This window comes from Carassius carassius, chromosome 15, assembly GCF_963082965.1.
Source record: "Carassius carassius chromosome 15, fCarCar2.1, whole genome shotgun sequence".
Classification (NCBI taxonomy): Eukaryota; Metazoa; Chordata; class Actinopteri; order Cypriniformes; family Cyprinidae; genus Carassius; species Carassius carassius.
The window spans coordinates 4,866,326-4,887,384 of record NC_081769.1 but is presented as its reverse complement, the minus strand read 5'-3'; the positions used below and the strand labels follow the sequence as shown (position 1 = coordinate 4,887,384).

The 21,059-nt window shown below is 35.3% G+C and overlaps 2 protein-coding genes across 3 annotated transcripts in view; one reads left to right on the top strand and one right to left on the bottom strand.

Annotated features, from left to right (window-relative positions):
* LOC132158036 (E3 ubiquitin-protein ligase HACE1) overlaps nucleotides 1-16,263 on the bottom strand; it is a 38,152-nt gene extending 21,889 nt beyond the window's left edge. The window contains exons 1-7 of one of the 2 annotated variants that reach the window (XM_059567281.1): nucleotides 15,943-16,263; nucleotides 6,955-7,009; nucleotides 6,566-6,655; nucleotides 6,346-6,450; nucleotides 6,065-6,140; nucleotides 382-513; nucleotides 182-264 (exon numbers count right to left, since the gene is read on the bottom strand). In XM_059567281.1, coding sequence (XP_059423264.1) covers nucleotides 182-264; nucleotides 382-513; nucleotides 6,065-6,140; nucleotides 6,346-6,450; nucleotides 6,566-6,655; nucleotides 6,955-7,009; nucleotides 15,943-16,033 — 632 coding nt within the window. In that variant the 5' untranslated portion in view covers nucleotides 16,034-16,263. Of the gene's footprint in view, nucleotides 1-181; nucleotides 265-381; nucleotides 514-6,064; nucleotides 6,141-6,345; nucleotides 6,451-6,565; nucleotides 6,656-6,954; nucleotides 7,010-15,942 lie in introns of those variants that run through there. The other variant, XM_059567282.1, reaches the window with a different exon arrangement.
* Nucleotides 16,264-19,290: 3,027 nt separating this feature from the next.
* Nucleotides 19,291-20,604, top strand: LOC132157650 (uncharacterized). The gene is made up of 3 exons (XM_059566980.1): nucleotides 19,291-19,634; nucleotides 20,020-20,114; nucleotides 20,505-20,604. Exons 1-3 carry the CDS (start codon nucleotides 19,331-19,333, stop codon nucleotides 20,565-20,567), a joined length of 462 nt encoding a protein of 153 aa, XP_059422963.1. The 5' UTR covers nucleotides 19,291-19,330; the 3' UTR covers nucleotides 20,568-20,604.
* Nucleotides 20,605-21,059: the final 455 nt, after the last annotated feature.

Here is a 21,059-nt window from a genome sequence, read left to right as displayed (position 1 = left end):
TTCTTGTGTCGTCAGAAAGAGTCCAGATTCAGTCACTGAATGGAAGTTAATTTTCTTAAGGGACCACGTTCTAATTGTTGACCACACATTTCCAGTTCAGGCTGGAGTGAAATAAACAGTAATCATGCTAAACATTGTACGTTTGTGATGACAGCTGGTAGAGCTGGGGTTAGCTGCTCACCTGCAGGCGAAATAGAGTGGAGTGGCTCCAGAGACATTGGGCCTGTTGATGTCCGCTCCACTGTCCAGAAGACACTGCACTGTCTGTGAGAAACAAAAACATCACATGAACCTTAATGGAACTACTAAACAAAAAATTATAATCATTTTTGAACTACAAATTGTAAGTGTTCAAGCTGTGAAGACAGATAGATTTCGTACAGTCTTGTGTCCATTCTGGCAGGCCACATGTAAGGCTGTCTGGCCCATGGCGTCCTCCACGTCCACATTAGACACATGCTGCACCAGGTCATGAAGAAGCTCTGTCCTTCCATTCACTGCCAGCCAATGAATCTAATCACAAGAAAGAATGGCATAAAGATTAAAATAGAAGTAAACAGCACTACATTAGTAAAACAATACTATATACGTATATATATATATATATATATATATATATATATATATATATATATATATAAGGGGTGTAATGAGACATGTATTCGTATTGAACTATTTGTTATGAGGCTTTTGGTTCGGTACGCATTAAAAACCGAACGATTTGTTGGAGTAATTCTATTACATTTGTGGGAGGAAAAAAAAAAAAGAGCTTAAAGTGTGTGAAATATAATGTACTCCAGGTTGTTATGGTGAGGTAGTTCGTTAGAGTGTTCCCTCTTTTCCTCGCTTTAATTCACTTTTAAATAGCTTGTAAATGCTTGTGCACATTTCACTTTCAAACTAGCAGCACTTCGGTGTCGACTGAATTGAGAGCAACAAAACAGTACGACAAACTCACTTACATTAATAATAGATTGTTTAATTTATTAAAAATAAGAAAACATAAGCTATGGCTATGCTATAGGCCTAATATAACATAACAAATAACTTACACAAATAACTTACAAAGTTTAAATATAAAACACTGAAAAGAAACAACAAAAAACATTCATGTGAATTTTGTGAACAAGCCTTAAAAAAATAAAATAAAAAAAATAACCGAGAGAAATGAACCAAGTGATAACATTACCGTCTCCAGCTGCGAGAGGGCGCTCTATGCTGCTCAGTGCTCCTGTAGTCTACACTGAAAACATAGAGCGCCCTCTCGTGGCTTTAGACGGTAATGTTTTCTCTTGGTTTTGGATAAATGCGACTTATAGTCCAGTGCGACTTATAGATGTTTTTTTTCCTCATCATGCCGTATTTTTGGACTGATGCGACTTATACTCAGGTGCGACTTATATTCCGCATATACATATATATATATATATATATATATATATATATATATATATATATATATTAGGGGTGTAACGGTTCACAAAATTCACGGTTCGGTTCGATACAATACACTGGTGGCACGGTTCGGTTCGGTACATTTTAGATACAGCAAAAAGAAAAAATTAGCAGATAAATTTCCTTGATTTTTATAAAAATGTTTTATTTATTAAAACTAAGTATGTTTTTTTTTTTTTACATTGAACAATGATGGAGCTATTCTTTACCCATCTTCTATGGTGTTTTCTTAGCAGCATACTGTATAAAACAAAAACAGCTCCTTATATAAAAAAATGAAAATGTAATATTAGTTATGAACAAATACAAAGATGTAACTTTTTATATGGAACTCTATAACTCTTTATATTGAGTGTGTTTTTACTCAATTGGTTCTCTATAGGGCTTATGTTTTTTGGAACAAAGCAGGAATTACGATCTGTCTGAAATGAGCTTGTGAAGGAATATTGTAACGGGGCTTAATTACATTAAGCATGTTCTTAAAACCTACGTTTTCCACTACAGCACAGTTACTCATTGGGCGGCTTGCGAGCCACATGCGGCTCGGCAAGCTATAACTGGTGGTTCGCATAGTAGCTTACAGTATCACACTGCCATTTGCCTTCAGAGCATCTGAGGCGGGAGCGAGCGGGAAGCGAGCGGGCGGATCTTGGACAGAGCGCAGAGCGGCAATTTCAAAAGGACGGTGGACGGAGCGTCGCATTTCCCGCTCCAATTTCGCTCTGCTCACACCACTAGTCTGAAGCATGCTCATTCAAGCCTGACCCTGAATCCATTAGTCTTGCACAGTCATCAACAGTAGACTATTTTCAAGCAAAACTCGGCTCAATAATGGAGTTCAAAAAGTAAAATGAGAATTCATACAGGTGTAGCCTATCAATATAAGTCGCTCCGGAGTAGCCTATAAGGCGAATCAGTCAAAAAATGCACCATGAAGAAGAAATAACATATAGGCCTAGCCTCGCACTGGACTATAAGTCGCATTTATTTAGAAATGTATAAAAAAAAAAAAATTTATGGACGGGACAGTTCTCCGTTACGGACGTGAGCGCTCTGACAGCAGCACTAAGACTGCTTTAAAACTTTCACTGAGACCTCAAACAGAAAGCACAAAGCCTGTCTTTAAATTTGATTTCATTTTGTATTAATTGTATCTTAATTTTAATCAAGGTTTCATCAACCAATTGTCTGGATTTAATAAGAAGTAAATAGAAAATAGATAACCACGATACGAAGGAGCCGGTGTGAACCTGGAGTTTGTCTCATGAATGAACCGAAACTCAGCGTATAGCCTACTTGCCTCACAGACCCGACAAATAGGCTATATATAAAGATTGAAATGTCTACTTTTAAACAAAACAATTCAAAACGAAAGAAAACAGACTGCTCTCCCTCCCGTATGAAATGTGCATTTCTCTCAGGCGCGTTCACTACTGCGAAGATCACGAGTCAGCATCTTTCTAGTCGACAGACATAAAAAAAAATTAAATGTCTTCTGCTATATTTTACATATTCATAATCATTAATTTTGCCGGTTCGTTGTGACAGCTTTTAGGTGCCCTTAAATGTTACATGAATGCATCAGCACTGAAAACATTTTTTTTGTTTTCAGCACTGAAAAACAAGATTTTTTTTTCTTTTGGGGGCATTTTGTTTGACATGCATGCCAGCTTTCGCTCATCCCACTATTAAAGTAAATCTGTTATTAAACGAAAATGTATTGGCCGTGTTATTTCTTTTTTTGTGGGATGTCCAATTTATATGCAGAAATGCACATTTGCAAAGGTGACTTAGTATGTTGTTGTAAAAGTGGCTCGCCTTTTGATTTTGCTCTGGTGAAAAAAATAGTGAGGATCACTGCTCACTATTTTGCTCTTGTGAAAAAAATAGTGAGGATCACTGCACTACAGAGTAAGGCGCTCGCTCACTCAGTACGCGCTGAAGGCTCGTTGCAAAATGGCTTATGCGTTTAACAGACCAGAAATAGAAGATCCTCCAATAACCAACAGGTCTGGTGTTTGGGTGCACTTTGGATTCCCTGTTAAACGCATTGGCCATTTTGCAACGCGCCTTCAGCCTGTATTGCTGAGTGAGCGAGCGCCTGACTGAGTAGCCTAATATAAACATATAAGTTGGTGTTTTTTTCTTCTTCGGGGGTGTCAGGGGCGTTGCCTGTTACGTCGTTTGGGTTATTGGGCTACCTTGTTGAACGCATATCATTATATTTCACAATTTTTTTTATTTTCCAAATATAATTAATTAGTCCAACGAACCGTTCGGTCCATAATGCGTACCGCGTACCGAACCGAAAGCCTCGTACCGAACGGTTCAATACGAATACGCGTATCGTTAAACCCCTAATATATATATATATATATATATATATATATATATATATATATATATATGTGTGTATATTATATCGTACTGTGCAAAAGTCTTAGGCCACTAGTATTTTCACCAGAAAAAAATGGTTTTAAGTCAGTTATTTCTATCTTTTGCTGTAGTGTGTCAGTAGGAAATAACAGTTCACATTTCCAAACATTATTTTTGACATTAAAATGTCTGGAATAACATGAAGAAACAGAGCAAACTGAGACAGACTCAGTCCAGAAGAACTGTGGCAATGTCTCCAAAATGCTTCTAGTATATCAAAGACACTGGTTAATAAAATGGGATTAAATACATACATGATATTTGGCCTTTTTAACATATTTAATTATTGCAGGTTTGTATAATATTCTGAGTTTACATTTGACTGTTTTTTGTTCATTTTGAGGAATCCTGAATCTGTTTTTTGCAGTGAGATGAGTAAATACATGTTCATATTTAGTCTAGAACTACAGTAACATCATGTTCACACAGCGCACACAACGCTTCTGTACTTTCTCCGGATTTCTCTCAACATGGCAACACCAGAGCTGTCAGTCAAGATACAGGAAACAAAGTAACTGGCCTATTTGAAAAAAAGTAACTCCAATATTTCATTCTAAATTAATAAAGTTTTAAATTAAAAAAAAAAAAAAGGTATACTGCTCTGTATACTATATCTGATTACGTAACTTGCGTTTCTTGCAATGTGTTACCCCCAACACTCCTGCTCAAATGCTTAACATTTGTTTCGTTACACTTATTTAGTTTATGCCTTAATTAGGCATTTCTTCATTTCTTCATCATAAGGAGTTTCTTCATTAAATCTATTACTATATTTGATAAAAATTATTGTTTTAAAAGTCGGTGAGTAGAAGTGAATAAACAGTTGGCTTCCAGCTAGTGTTAATTTCGTCAGACAAGACGAGACGAAATATGTTCGTCAACGACCTTTTTTTTCATGACTAAGATGAGACGATGACAAGACTGCACCACTGTCCAAAAACGCTGACTAAGACTAAATTAACATGCATTATTGTTGACGAAAAAAGACGAGACGAAAATGTTTTGCATAAAATAAAAACTAAGATAAAATCTCTCTTCATTTTTGTCTACAATCGTCTCTGCTTTTTCATCAACTGTTACGCCTTTAAAAATTCAGAACGAGTTTGCAGCTTCGCGATGCTGCTCAAGTTACAGGTCTCATACTCCTGTTGCTGCCAGCCTGTGGCTGCAACACAAAACTGCTGAACGCACAACACCCAAAGCGAACCCGAGTGATGAGCGAGCGACGACAACATGCTAGGTCGAAGGAAGAGGCTCGATATTTGTGTGTTATAGTTAGCAGCGGTCTGTTATCAAGAAATAAAATAGTGTGTGCGTAAAAAGAATTTGTCCACACGCCGCTCAAAAAATACAAAATAAAAAAAAATTCCTGAGCGCAAGTCCACCGTCTAGGCAGGCTTTTTGTGTTAAATTATATTTCCTGTTGCTGCGCAGGCTCTTTTATTGTATATGACAGCTTATGTCCCGATGACCGGTCTCTGCATTACGATTAAAAGCAGTATCAATAAAGTAAAAAAATGTGATCAGGTTAATCATTTGTGAATGTGTCTCCTAAATCAGAATTTGAAAACCAGACACATTTAACATTTGCATCCAACAAAAATCATTCAACAGGTGTATTTTGTCAGGTAATTATGACATTTAACCAATGTTTGAGATATGTGAAACACTTTTTTTACTGAAATGTTTATCAGTAATATTGTGTTATTTAAAAAAAAACACTAAAATTTTTTGACTAAAACTAGACTAAAATTAAAAGACTTTTAGTCGACTAAGATACCTTGAGTTTTCTTTTGACTAAAACTAGACTAAAATGACGAGACTTTTAGTCGACTAAAACTTGACTGACAAAAAAAGATATGTGAATGACTAAATATGACTAAAACTAACAAGGACATTTGGCACAAGACTAAGACTAAATTAAAAATAGGTGACGAAATTAACACTACTTCCAGCATACATCTGATGATGAAAAAACGGTTTAAAAATAAATGCAATTGGCAACTTCATTTGTTTTGTGTTATTTCACATTTTTGATCACTTTCCTATACACATATACATTTCATATTCATAACTATGAAAATGTTAAATAGTAATGTAATTATCAATATTATTCTTGTTATTGTTGTTTTGTGTGTCTTTCTCAAATGTGCAGTTTTATCATCGTACTCACAGCAGTGAGACCTTCATTATTGCAGATATTAACATCAGCGTTGTACTCTAACAGTCTGCCCATACACTTCTTCTGTCTGTGAAAACAGAACACAACATGAGGAAAAAATGTTAAAGCGACTCAACATAAATGCATTTTTTCAGATACCATCTTTTGCAAGCAACACACACAAACGCTTAGGCTATGTATACAAAGCTTGAGGGATAAATACTAAAAATATGATTTGTTTTGCTTCCAGCAGGTGGCAGAACTGCACAGAGTTGACAAAACTCTCCGTTTACCCGTTTCTTGCAGCCAGATGCAGAGGTGTGCAGCCGGAGATATCCTGATAGTTTGGATTCGCTCCACGCTTTAACAGCAGGACAAGACACTCTACCGATCCACAGCTGAAACAACAACAATTTCATTAACATATTCATTTTGGGTCCTCAGAATAAATATTTAAACACTAGACAATACATGAAAATATGGTAATTTTGTGAGAATGTAAAAAGAACTTACTTGGCAGCAATGTGTAGAAGGCTTCTTTTAACACGTCCAAAGGCATAGTTGACATCAAACTTTGAGTTTAAAAGCAATTCAGAAACTGACCTATGAGCAAAAAAAAAAAAAAAAGTTACATTAAGCTATGTGGCCAAAGAGACAGAAGTTTAAAGGAGATGACTGCCGCCCAAAGAGGATGTTAAGCTTGACATCCTCTTCTTTAGATCCTATTACATTTTATAGCAGTTCATCACTGAGCATGTCATACATACTGTACTGGAAACAGCAGAGTTTAGTATTGAAGCTGCAGGAGTGGGTGGCATTCTTTTAGGTTTGTTTAGACTGGGAATAAAGTTACAGTGTTTCTGTTTGTCTTGGCCTTTGTTAGGTCATTAATTGTGACTCACCTGTGTTGGTCAGCCATGACCATGGGCATGAGGGTGTACACGGCTGTTTCACTGTCTAGAAGAAAAGAAAACACATTTTTCAAATATATTTTCTGTAACAACTTGCAAACAGCTTTGGAGAATGGAAAATCGTATTGTAAAACACATCAGGGTAGTATATGCTGGATCAAATAAAATGGGAGTTTTACAAAAAAGAGAACAAATTAAGAAATCTATAGAGAACTAAGTCAAAAGTACTGTCAAGTCAAAGTGCTGTCAAACGATTAATCATGATTAATTACATCCAAAATAAAAGTTTTTGTTTACATAATATATGTGTTCGCTTCGCTGTGTATATTTCTTATATACAGTACAGACCAAAAGTTTGGAAACATTACTATTTTTAATGTTTTTGAAAGAAGTTTCTTCTGCTCATCAAGCCTGCATTTATTTGATCAAAAGTACAGAAAAAACAGTAATATTGTGAAATATTATTACAACTTAAAATAATAGTTTCTATTTGAATATACTTTAAAAAAAATAATTTATTCCTGTGATGCAAAGCTGAATTTTCAGCATCATTACTCCAGCCTTCAGTGTCATGTAACATCCAGTCTATCACATGATCATTTAGAAATCATTCTAATATTCTGATTTATTATGAGTGTTGGAAACAGTTCTGCTGTCTAATATATTTGATGAATAAAAGGTTAAAAAGAACTGCATTTATTCAAAATAAAAAAAAAAATTCTAATAATATATATTCTAATAATATATTTTCTTTACTATCACTTTTTATAAATGTAACACATCCTTGCTGAATAAAAGTATTGATTTTATTTAAAAAGAAGAAAGAAAAAAAATACTGACCCCAAATTACTGACCAGTAGTGTATATTGTTATAACAAAATGTTTATATTTTAAAAACATAGCTTCTTTTTTTTTTTATTCATCAAAGTATCCTAAAAAAGTATTACATGTTCTGAAAAAATATTAAGCAGCAGAACTGTTTCCAACTTTGATAATGAATCATCATATTAGAATGATTTCTAAAGGATCATGTGATAATGATCCTAAAAATTCAGCTTTGCATCAGAAATAAATGATAATTTTAAGTATAATAAATTAAAAAACAATTATTTTAAATTGTAATAATATATCACAATATTACATTTTTTTCCTGTATTTTTGATCAAATAAATGCGGGCTTGATGAGCAGAAGAAACTTCTTTCAAAAACATTAAAAATAGTAATGTTTCCAAACTTTTGGTCTGTACTGTATATATAAAAGCACACACATACAGTATATATTTAGAAAATATTAGCATGCATATATTTATATTCATATAATTTATATTATATATAAATAGATTTAATATATAAAAATTTCATATTTTTTCTAAAATATATACACGCATGTGTTTGTATTTACATATACATAATAAATATAGACAGTACACACTCTTATATTATGTGAACAAAACTTTTATTTTGCATGCGATTAATTATGATTAATCATTTGACAGTACTAATATATATATATATATATATATATATATATATATATATATATATATTAGGGGTGTAACGGTTCACAAAATTCACGGTTCGGTTCGATACAATACACTGGTGTCACGGTTCGGTTCGGTACGGTACGGTTCGGTACGTTTTAGAAACAGCAAAAAGAAAAAATTGGCAGATAAATTTCCATGATTTTTAAAAAATGTTTTATTTATTAAAACTAACAAAGTATGTTTTTTTTTTACATTGAACAATGATGGAGCTATTCTTTACCCATCTTCTATGGTGTTTTCTTAGCAGCATACTGTATAAAACAAAAACAGCTCCTTATAAAAAAGAAAAAGAAAATGTTATATTAAATACAAAGATGAAACTTTTTATATGGAACTCTATAACTCTTTATATTGAGTGTGTTTTTACTCAATTGGTTCTCTATAGGGCTTATGTTTTTTGGAACAAAGCAGGAATTACGGTCTGTCTGAAATGGGCTCGTGAAGGAATATTGTAACGGGGCTCAATTACATTAAGCATGTTCTTAAAACCTACGTTTTCCACTACAGAGTAAGGCGCTCGCTCACTCAGCAAAATGGCTAATGCGTTTAACAGACCAGAAATAGAAGATCCTCCAATAACCAACAGGTCTGGTGTTTGGGTGCACTTTGGATTCCCTGTAAGCTATAATGGTGATGATAGAATGAATGGTAAATAGTAAGGTCTCATATCCGCGGCTATAACGTAAATGTAGCCTACCAAACAAGTGAAGTGAAGTGAAGTGACATTCAGCCAAGTATGGTGACCCATACTCAGAATTTGTGCTCTGCATTTAACCCATCCGAAGTGCACACACACAGAGCAGTGAACACACACACACACTGTGAACACACACCCGGAGCAGTGGGCAGCCATTTATGCTGCGGCGCCCAGGGAGCAGTTGGGGGTTCGATGCCTTGCTCAAGGGCACCTAAGTCGTGGTATTGAAGGTGGAGAGAGAACTGTACATGCACTCCCCACACCCACAATTCCTGCCAACCTTTCGATTGGGAGTCCGACTCTCTAACCATTAGACCACGACTTCCCCAAACGTCTAAATGCTGCGGGGATAGTTTGTTGCGTGTGTATGTTTCTCCTTTTTTTCCGTCTTTTCCCAGATACTGACACACTAAGGTGATGTCGGCGTAAATGAGTTGACATGTTTCAAGTATTCCCGCTGGTGTTTTTTTTTTTTTGTATTCCAGCTGGTGTACCTTAGATGCGACATATCATTGTTGTTGTTTTTTTTATCCACCGCTCTCTTGCCATCACCATTATAGCTTACAGGGAATCCAAAGTGCACCCAAACACCAGACCTGTTGGTTATTGGAGGATCTTCTATTTCTGGTCTGTTAAACGCATTGGCCATTTTGCAACGAGCCTTCAGCGTGTACTGAGTGAGCGAGCGCCTGACTGAGTAGCCTAACATAAACATATAAGTTGGTGTTTTTTTCTTCTTCGGGGGTGTCAGGGGCGTTGCCTGTTACGTCGTTTGGGTTATTGGGCTACCTTGTTGAACGCATATTATATTTCACAATTTGTTTTATTTTCCAAATATAATTAATTAGTCCAACGAACCGTTCAGTCCATAATGCGTACCGCGTACCGAACCGAAAGCCTCGTACCGAACGGTTCAATACGAATACGCGTATCGTTACACCCCTAATATATATATATATATATATATATATATATATATATATATATATATATGGGGCCTTGCAAAAGTACTTTTTTTTAAGTTGCTGCATTAATTTTTTTCACACATCAATCTACACTTCATGCATCATATTGACAAAACAAAAATAGAATTGCCACAACTTCGTAAATTAATTAAAAATAATAATAATAAATACAAAATAAGTACATTGCATAAGTTAACATACCCTTATATATATATATATATATATATTTAGCTGAAGCAGCATTATAGCCTCAAGTTTACGGTTAACACCATTACAGGATATTTATTTATTTTTTTTATGCGACAAGCTTTGCTCATCAGCATTTGCCAATTATATGCTATTCTTCTCCTCACCTCTTCACTTCTCAGCCTCTGTCAGGCTGGATGGGGGCAGACCACTGATCTATAATAGAGAACTGGACTGCTCGTGATGTCATGAAAGTGAAGCCACCACGCTGCCATATTGGTAGTCCCTAGTGTGCGTGAACGTTCTATTGAACTAATAGGAAATTGTATGATTTTAACGAGACAACATCACCTAACAAGTCAGCGTTTTAAAATTTGAAGTATCTCAGTACATTATTACAATGCAAACAGCCAAGGCATGTTAACGTTATTTTTTAATGTTGGGAATTTCCCCTACTTTACAGTAGCGAACATCATGAACATGATAAACATCAGACAGACATGACCTGAACACATATATATAACAAATGACAAATTGCTCATTCTGAAATCTGATGAAAGATTTATGCTTTGTATACATTTTATTCGCCTTGTCCAGTTATTCATTACCTATATAATTTAGAGAGTCTGAAATAGATGTTGCTCAATCAGGACAGTTAAAATATACACAGAATTTATATAAACATAAATAACTGACTAACGTTACAGTACGGGCAAGAAGCTTAATTTCAAGATTGTAGGTTAAGCTTTTCATTTCAGTATAGAGAAATATAGTGACAGAGGCTATTGTATTATTCATTGTAATATTCACTGAACAATAGCCCCTCAGCATGAGGCGGCTACCAGCACACTTTACCTTTGGGATGATACTATCCAGGTGATCAAGTCAAGTTAAGTCAAGTCAAGTCTGCTTTATTGTCAATTCTTTCACATGTACAGCACATACATACAGAGAATTGAAATTGCTTTACTCTCAGAACCTCTGTGCATACTGATAACACTAACAGTAGAGCATAAAAACACAGATAGATACAGAGTAAATATAAAATACAACTATACAAATAAAGGCATGTAAAAAAATAACAAATAAAATAAAAAATAAATAAATAAATAAAGCAGCAGAAAACACATAGCAGATAGACTGCAAACCAGCGAAGTAAACAAACAGTTCAGATAAAATGATTGTAGTGCAAAAGATTATTCAATCTGACTAAAATAATAAAAAAAAGCTTAGTGAGCAGTTCTTTATTATCCTTTATTTATTATTTATGTTTCATCCGCAAACTTAATGAAGAGGTTGGAGTTGTGTGACGGTGTGCAGTCATGGGTCAGCAGAGTGAAGAGGAGGGGGCTCAGCACACATCCTTGGGGGGCCCCAGTGTTCAGTGTGATGGTGCTGGATGTGTTGCTGCCGACCCATACTGCCTGAGGTCTTCCAGTCAGAAAGTGGAACAGCCAGTTGCACAATGAAGTGTTGAGCCCCAGCTCGACCAGTTTGTGAATGAGCTGTTGAGGGATGATAGTGTTGAATGCTGAACTGAAGTCTATGAACAGCATTCTGACGTATGAGTCTTTTTTCTCTAGACGTGTGAGTGCTAAGTGGAGGGCAGTGGCGATGGCGTCATCGGTCTAGCAGTTGGACCAATAGGCAAACTGGAAGGGGTCCAGGGAGGGTGGGGGGATGGGTAGACTTGATACAGTGCATGACTAGCCATTCAAAGCACTTCATGAGAATAGGAGTAAGTGCAACTGGACGGTAGTCATTGAATGATGGAGGTAGCTTTGAAGCATGTGGAAAAAAAAAAACAAATACTTCAAAAACTAATATCAAAATGACGGTGGGGGCGGTGTCGCGGTGGGAAAGTGATGTAACCGGTGTCATGGCTTAAAACTGGTTACACCATCTATCGCTACAAGGCATGTGACAATGGGATACGTGCATCTTACCAAATTGGTAATGATTATAATTTATAAATCTGCTGGTGTCAACAAAATAAATAGCACATTCTTAAATGTTAGTATTGTAATTGTACAGTTGTTCTGTTGAATAAAATTAAAAAGACAATAATAATTATAATAATTACAACAGTAACAACACAATAATTATTGAAAAATGTATTATAACATTCACACATTGTGTTCAAATTGGGATCTGTAATATTTTTGAATGTTTTAAAAGAATTCCCTTCTGCTCAACAAAGCTTCATTTATTTACATGCCTGATTAAAAAAAGGGGCCTAAAAATGGCCTCAAAATATTATTTACCAACTTATTAATTTTTAAGTTAAAGTGTGCTTTGTTGGTATAATGTCTGCTAGAATGTAAAAGAATTTCAGTGTTAAATAAGTATTTTTAAATAGTTGTTTTGTATTGGAGTACAATGTTTGAAAGTAATCATTTATTCCATATAGTGTTGTGTTCACTGATCTATATATGACTAGATTGCTCATGGCATTCTAAACTAAACAACAGGCAGTGAAGCCACTGGAAGTGCTCAATCCGCCATTTTAGTAATCCCAATACCACGTAGCATATTTAGCAAGTAACTTCGTTGCCCTTACTCTCGAAATGGGCTTACTTTTCGCTCGCTTCATTTGGCTTGCTCAGCTAAATATGTCTGTAGGCGTGTAGTTGCGTGTGTCAACGCGCCCAGGCGCGCCGTTTTCTCCTTCTTTCCAAAGCGCTCGGGCAGTTGCGCTCCTGAGGCGTCTGTCGTTGTTAAGCATCCATCAGCTGCGATCTCCGTTACAACAAGGACATTTCAGTAATGGATTTCCACCACCGAAAAAAACCCTTGCTGTAATTCTGCTACAAGATTTATTTTAAAGAGTAAAAAACTCTGCAGTGTTTGGGTGTACACCATTTTTCAAAAACAACGGGAAATTTCACCCCGAAGGAAGCTGATTGAGTTGGTTCTTGTCACATGACCTGTTGGAGCGGAGATGTTTTTCAACAAGATGCGGCGCGGACGGGCCTGGAAAAAAACGAGCGCGTCGCACCGCATCTCTTTCATTATGAGCGCGCATACCGCATTTGAAATAACGAACTTGAGCACAAAAAAAGACGTGATATGTGAACGGCACCTTCATCAGTCAAAATGTTTACTTTCGGTTAACGGTTAAATGGTAGGGCTGTCACTTTTCGTTCGAAAATCGATTGCACAATCGATTGGACCAACCAAAAAAAGTTTCGAAAATGGAAATAGGGAATCGATTTTAACCAAATATGTACACTATTAATTTTAAAAGAATTAAACAAATTATATATGTAACAAAACTCACAAACAAGCAGAAAAAGAAAATAAAGAATTCCGAGATTGCAGAAGGCGTTGCGAAAGCTAGACTTAATATAACCAGCAATTTTACATGCTTATAGTTTCACGGTTTCAATAGCTGCATCTAGTGTTTTCAAAGAAAATAGAGGACAACAGCATGATGAGTTATGAAAAGGAGCCACCATTGCCAGCTGACAGCGACCCGCTTTTGTGGTGGAAGATTGGCAGTACGAAATACCCCCACCTTGCGCAGCTGGCAATGAAGTAGTTGTCCCTGGGACATCAGTGCGGTCGGAGCGCGTCTTCTCAACAGCTGGACATATAGTGAATAAAAAACGCTCTGCTCTGGACCCCGAAAATGTTGATCAACTTGTTTAACGTTACCTGTCCAATAGTTTGTAATGGGTCTAGCCTTTTTGCGCATTTCATTATGCCTGCCTAGTGCCACCTAGCCCAGTTGTCGGTTACATTCAATAAAAAACACACATGGAGATTTTTGAATTGCCTAAATCATAAATGCTGTTGGTATTTCTTGCTCTGAATCTGCCATAAAATAAAATAAAAGTTTATTGATCTCTGAAAAGGTGCACCTGCGTTATTATGCCATTTTCATTATATTAGTTGAAACTGGTCTTAGAACGACAATATTATCGTTTATTGCGATAATTTCTTGGACAATTTATTGTCCAGCTAAATTTGTTATCGTGACAGCCCTAATGAACACACATTAAGTTATTATTGCCTACTGTTTTATAATGTACTACTATACTGAGGTGCAGATAATCGCCACTATTTGCAATAAGTAGTAGGCTATAAATAGCAGAAAATCCTGTTATTTTAACAGTGTAAATAGAATTGATAGATATTTGCAATTAGTGCAAATAACAACTATTGCTATTTGCACTTATTGTAAATAGCCTTTATCGGCCTTCTTGAAACCCTCTCAAACAACAAGGTTGTTATATTTTTTGTTGTTGTTGTTGTTGTTTTTTTTGTTTTTTGCTTTTTAGGCTTTCTGACCCCCAGCTGTGATCCTTGGAGTCTTTGGCCACTTAAACGCTCCTCCTCACAACATTAAGATGATATAGACACACATCCTCTTACTAAAGAGAAATATTTATTTCATAATGAGATTTTTATATATATATATATATATACTTTAATTAAAGGTTAGACTCATTATTTTTATTATTATTATTATTTCACATTTTTTAATGAAAGATCAAGTGGATAAACACTGCAGATTTATTTTCACAGACTTCTTTGATCATATTTACCAAGGGTATGAATAATGTTGAGCACAACTTAAGTATATATTAGTTAGTTAGAAAGCATATTGCTTTTATTTATTTATCTATTTATTATTATTATTATTATTATTACCACCACAACACCTAATTATTGTTTTAAATCTTCATTTCATTTTGTTGTGAAATATGTACGGACGTGTTTTCGTGTTAATCAGCCAAATACAATTGTAGCTATTTTGTTGTATGACAGGAATCCTGTCCGGTGTTCCGACGAATCGTGCTTTGTTTATCAGATTGTGCTACCAAAAATATGTTTGCATTGTTTTAAGGGTAAGTTTAGGGTAAGGGTATGTAAGGACGGGTACGTTTAGGGTAGGGGTAGGCATAGACGTTTATATACATATACATATATATATATATATACATACATACATACACATATATACATACACATATATACACATATATACATACATATATATATATATATATATATATATATGAAATCACATGAATAATAGCCTGGTAGCGCAATCTGAAGGGTAGCATTCTTCGCTATCGATTTGTGCTGCCTATCTTTTTGGGGAAGTCGTGGCCTAATGGTTAGAGAGTCGGACTCCCAATCGAAAGTTTGTGAGTTCGAGTCCCGGGCCGGCAGGAATTGTGGGTGGGGGGAGTGCATGTACAGTTCTCTCTCCACCTCCAATACCACGACTTAGGTGCCCTTGAGCAAGGCACCGAACCCCCAACAGCTCCCCGGGCGCCGCAGCATAAATGGCTGCCCACTGTTCCGGGTGTGTGTTCACAGTGTGTGTGTGTGTTCACTGCTCTGTTTGTGTGCACTTCGGATGGGTTAAATACAGAGCACAAATTCTGAGTATGGGTCACCATACTTGGCTGAATGTCACTTCACAATTTAATGGGAGGTAGCGCAATCTGAGCGGGTAGCACAAATCGTCAGAACACCGGAAGCCGAGATGATTAGAATGTATCAAGGGTCTCCTTGACAACTTCAGTAGTCCTCAAAAATTAGAATGTTTGTATTCTGTCGCGTGACGTCTCACCTTCTGGGAGTTCCACAGTCCTCGCGCGACGCAGGGAGCGCGTCAGTCGATTCAGCTGTACATTCAAATGCTCCATCGCTCGTTCCATCATATGGGATGTCCAGCAAAAAAAGGGGAAAAAATCAGCTCATGGAAGACGTATTCCTTCTCTCTCTCTCTCTCTCTCTCTCTCTCTGAAAAGCCAAAGCCTCGATCTCTTCCATCTGCCTTTGGCTGACGCGCTGAGTTCACGACTCATTCCACCGCACAATATCACCCCATCGCACTCTGATTCATTTTTTTGGAAATATTTCCTCATGGTGTCTTTCTTCCTGTTTTCATTGCAATGCAGTATGGGAAATGTAGTCTTGGGACAGACACACATGAGTCAAATGTCCATGACGTGACGCCATCCAATAAACTGGTGGTCATGACCTTTAAACTATTCAAAGTGTATTTTAAACTATTTCTTTCTGGCCTAATTGTTATAAATTATTCCATATTTACAACTAAAATGTATTTAAACAATAAATGGAAATGTTTTAACTAGCATATTCATTACAATTAAGAAAATCATCTCAAAATAAGTTGCTTTACAATATTAGCTTGGTGTTGTAAGTTCAAAATAGAAAATAATAAAAAGATGAGTTTTGAGACTGGATTAAAATGTGGTTAATGTTTTAGCACATCCAATCTCTTCCGGAAGCTTTCGGTGGCATTCAATTAAAAGCTGATTCCCTTTGTTTTGTGTATTTCTAACTGACTCTATCCAAATTATATGTGTGGTCTTTTAGGTTTGTATTTTAGTGAGCATATCTGAAATGTATTTATTTCCTATAGGCCATTGAGTGATTAATAAATGAGTAAAATTATTTTAAAATCTCCAAAGCAAGTGTAAGGACCTGATGACTGGTGTGATATGCTCAGATTTTCTTCTAGTCAGAAATAGGGTAACATGTAAAAGTAAAATTAGTTGAATGTGTTTGTGTGTGTGTGTGTACAATAGGTGTGTGTTTGTGTGTACACCTGGTACCTGGTTTTTGTTTGTTAGTTTGTTTTTTGAAAATCTAAAAATGCCAAAAGTTTCCTGTGAGGGGTTGGTTTAGGTGTAGGGTTGTATATATATATATATATATATATATATATATATATATATATATATATATATATATATATATTACGCCTATGGAATGTCCATAGACATCTCCACAGCTGGGAATCAGGGGCGTTGCTGGGTTGAGAGAGATTAGTGGTTTAGCTCCGCCCCCATACATTCATACATACTGAGACTCATGTGACCACATAGATGCTTTTTCTGAAGTTAAAGTCAGTTATTTGTTTACATTACATGTGGATAAATGATCATGAAATTCACAATTCTGGATACATTGTTATTGGATAATCACAATTTAATTTAACTTAATTTTACAGATATCATGGTATGTATAATGTGATTCTGAATTTTTTGATATATATATATATATATATATATATATATATATATATTATTATTATTATTTTTTTTTTTTTTTTATTAATCTCTTTTTAACAGTCATCTGTCATCACCTGCTGGTGTTACATTTTTTATTTGAAGCGTCAAGTCACTTTCAAAAAAGTGTATTTCGATCACTACCGTGGACAACAGTGTTTATTTCCAAGCTATGTTATCCCAGTACCTCTGGGATTATTTGAATGTTCGTAAATTGTAACGCAGAACGATGCAAATACTTAAAAAATGTTTCAAAATCTCTCTCTCGCTCTCTCTCTGTGTATATATATATATATATATATGTATATATATATATAAAGCCAGCCATTTTCAATAAGCTGCCTTATCTCTGTTCACTGGCACAATGCCTTTTCCTCCCGTCCAGCAAGATCCCCCACAAAAAAAACAAAAAAACCCGGGGACCCGCCCAATCTGGCAACACTGTATAATTCTTAGAATGCTCGTTAAAGCATAGTGTATTATTACATCACAAACGCCCTGCTATCAGTTGACTGAGAATCAGTCCAGTAGCGAAGACAATCAATCACCTGAGCAGATTTGATCAACATACAGAAAATATAATTTTCATACAAAAAGGGACTGGAGTCAGTTCTGCAGATGCTCAGCTGATGTGTTAACTCTACACAGACAGCTGGAAACACTACAGCAGGTATAGGCTTTTTATTTTTTTATACGTTTTTTTATTTAAAAAAAAAAGAGAAAAAAATTGTAGTTAAGCCATTGTGGAAATCTATGTCAGTTTTTTTTGTGAAATTTAAGTAGGCCTAGCAAAAGTACTCGAGGAATTATACTAAAAGCAGGGCTCATCATTCATTTTCATATTTATAACATATGATATGCAACACACGACATGAAGTGTTTTCCAGAGTAGAAGTACGATTGCAAATGTGACATTGATTTTATGCGTTCAATAAACAAGTAGTTAATTACTACATTTTTGAAAGATGAAAAACATCTATTCCAGACAAAAAATCACAGCAGAGCAGAATTTATTGATACAGTTTAAGAATTTGACATGAAACATAGCTACATTTAGTAAGGTTAGGGGAAAATATGCTTATTTAAATAAGAGCTGTTGGAACACTGATGAGAATATTACTTCAGAATAACTTATGAAAAAAACAACAACAACAAAAAAACCTTTCTTTCAGACAAGTAACCTTTTTACCTGAACAAATGACCGATTATGACAATCAAATGTCATACTGTAAATGAATATAGCTGATGTCATGTTTCCTCAACTGCAAGATATTTGCAATAAAAGTCTATATTTATGTATATTATTTTCTTTGTTCAACCCACTTAGGACATAAATACATCTTTATACTGAATGTCATTTCGTAATTATTTCTGTCTTTGAAATATGGTAAGAATGTACTGACAGAATTTATGATCAGCTAAAATGTTAATGTTAATTCCACTGAAACTTGCGTAGCATGCATTTAAATATTTTGTAATCATATATTTGTGATGAAGTTATAATTACGTGGATTTAAGATACATGACCTTTTAATTTAATTTCAAATAACAAACAATAGTTAGATAATGTACATAAACTGTATAAAATTCTGTGTACTTATTTCTGCTGAGAGCTAACCTCAATATTTCACTTATGGTCTTCTATGCCACTTTTTAGAAAAGCAAACCAAAATGAGAAAGAACAAAGGCACGTGTGCATTCTTCTGGCAAACATGGAGAGCTGTAAAGCATACAGTCCTGTATTGCTACAGGGGCAACAAAGTAGACCCAGAGCTATTCAGCGTCAAGCCAGAGTCTCAGCAAGATCCAGCCGATCTTCAGCCAGGTCCATCCGGCCTCGGTTTAGAGTTAACGACTGACCCTGGCCCATCTGGACTCAAATCGGAGTTAACAGCTGTCCCAGATGCACCCAGTGTCGAGATGACACGTACAACCGATCCAACTGATCCTGAGCCTTCCTCTGTCTCGGGTCCATCCAGTCTCCAGCTGACACCTGACAGCGATCCAACCAGTCCTGACCCTGACCCTGACCCTGAGGCAATGGATCCCCGGCCAGGTGCATCCAATCATGAGCTGCCACCTCACACCGATCTGGTTGATTCTCAGCCGGTGAATGTGTCACGTCAGTCCAGTCTTAAACTGACACCTGATCTCAAGCAAGAACCTGTCCCAGGTCCGTCTGGCCTTCATTCAGAGTTAACATCCCTTCTGGGTCCAGCTGTCGGTGAGTATTTTGTGATTATACTCTGTCCTATAGTTATTGTGTGTGTGTGTTTATTCCTTTCAGTTTTCACTTATTTTTACTTTTCTCCAGCTTCTTCACATTTGTATTTATGTGCCAGCCTGTCTAATACTTTGTCCAGTATTCAGCATGTATCATGTGGCGCATGAAGCATTTTAGTTTGATCTTGTTATTTTCTTGATTCCATGGTTAAAAGAAATAGTAATATACATGTAATAAACAAATCTCTGTAAAAGCCATTAATAAATATTCAGGCACGCAGCAAAGTAAACTACTTTTGGAATTTCTGTAATAATCAAAGATAGCAGTAATGTCATATATTAACATCTTTCTTTCTTTCTTTCTTTCTTTCTTTCTTTCTTCACAGGATCATTTTTTTCCCTTTATGATGTGGGAGTGTCACTGGGATCAGGAAATTTTGGCACTGTTTATGAGGGGACTCGTAGATCTGATGGTCAGAAGGTAAACCAATCTTGCTTTATTCATCAAAACTTTTTGCCACTTGGGTTTTTTATTTATTTATTTATTTTTTATGTACAATTTTCTCTACTATTACAAGCTGAAAATACATTCCCCACATGTCTGAAAAATGGTTAAATCATCTAGCATTTTTTTAATTTTTAATTTTAAATATGGTGTTATAATGCCAAGTTTGTAGAATATTGTTATTAATACATTCCAAAAAATAAATGTTATATAAATAATATAAAGTTATTTTTGTAATACATTTTTGAATTAATAATATCATGAAGTTTTCTAGGAGTTACTCCATCTGACGTAAAACAGTTTACAGATTTTCATATATACAAACATTGATATATCATTGTATCAATTCATTTATTCTCTTTGCAGGTTGCCATCAAATTTTTAACCAAGTCGGTGCAGGACTGCTTTACTTATATTGTAAGTTATTAAATGTAAATGTATAAGTTATATATACAGGTGAGTCCAAAAATCTAAGAGCAAATAGAAAATCTTGAAATCTGAATTGAACAATGTGTAAAGTGTAAAGCAAAATTAAGGGTAACACTTTATTTTAAGGTTCAATTCTCACTATTAACAACCATTAACTATTACTTTTGCCTCAACAAACTCCTAATTTGCTGCCTATTATTAGTTAGTAAGGTAGTTAAATTCAGGATTAGGGATTTAGAATATGGTCATGCAGAATATGTGCTTTATGAGCACTAATGAACAGCAAATATGTTTATCATAGGCATGATAATAAGAAACTAATAGTGAGAATTGGTCCCTATACTAAAGTGTTACTACATAAAACAATACAAAACAAAAAAAATGACATTTAATTTAATAACTACCGCATTTTTCGGACTATAAGTCGCACCTGAGTATAAGTCGCATCAGTCCAAAAATACGCCATGATGAGGAAAAAACATATATAAGTCG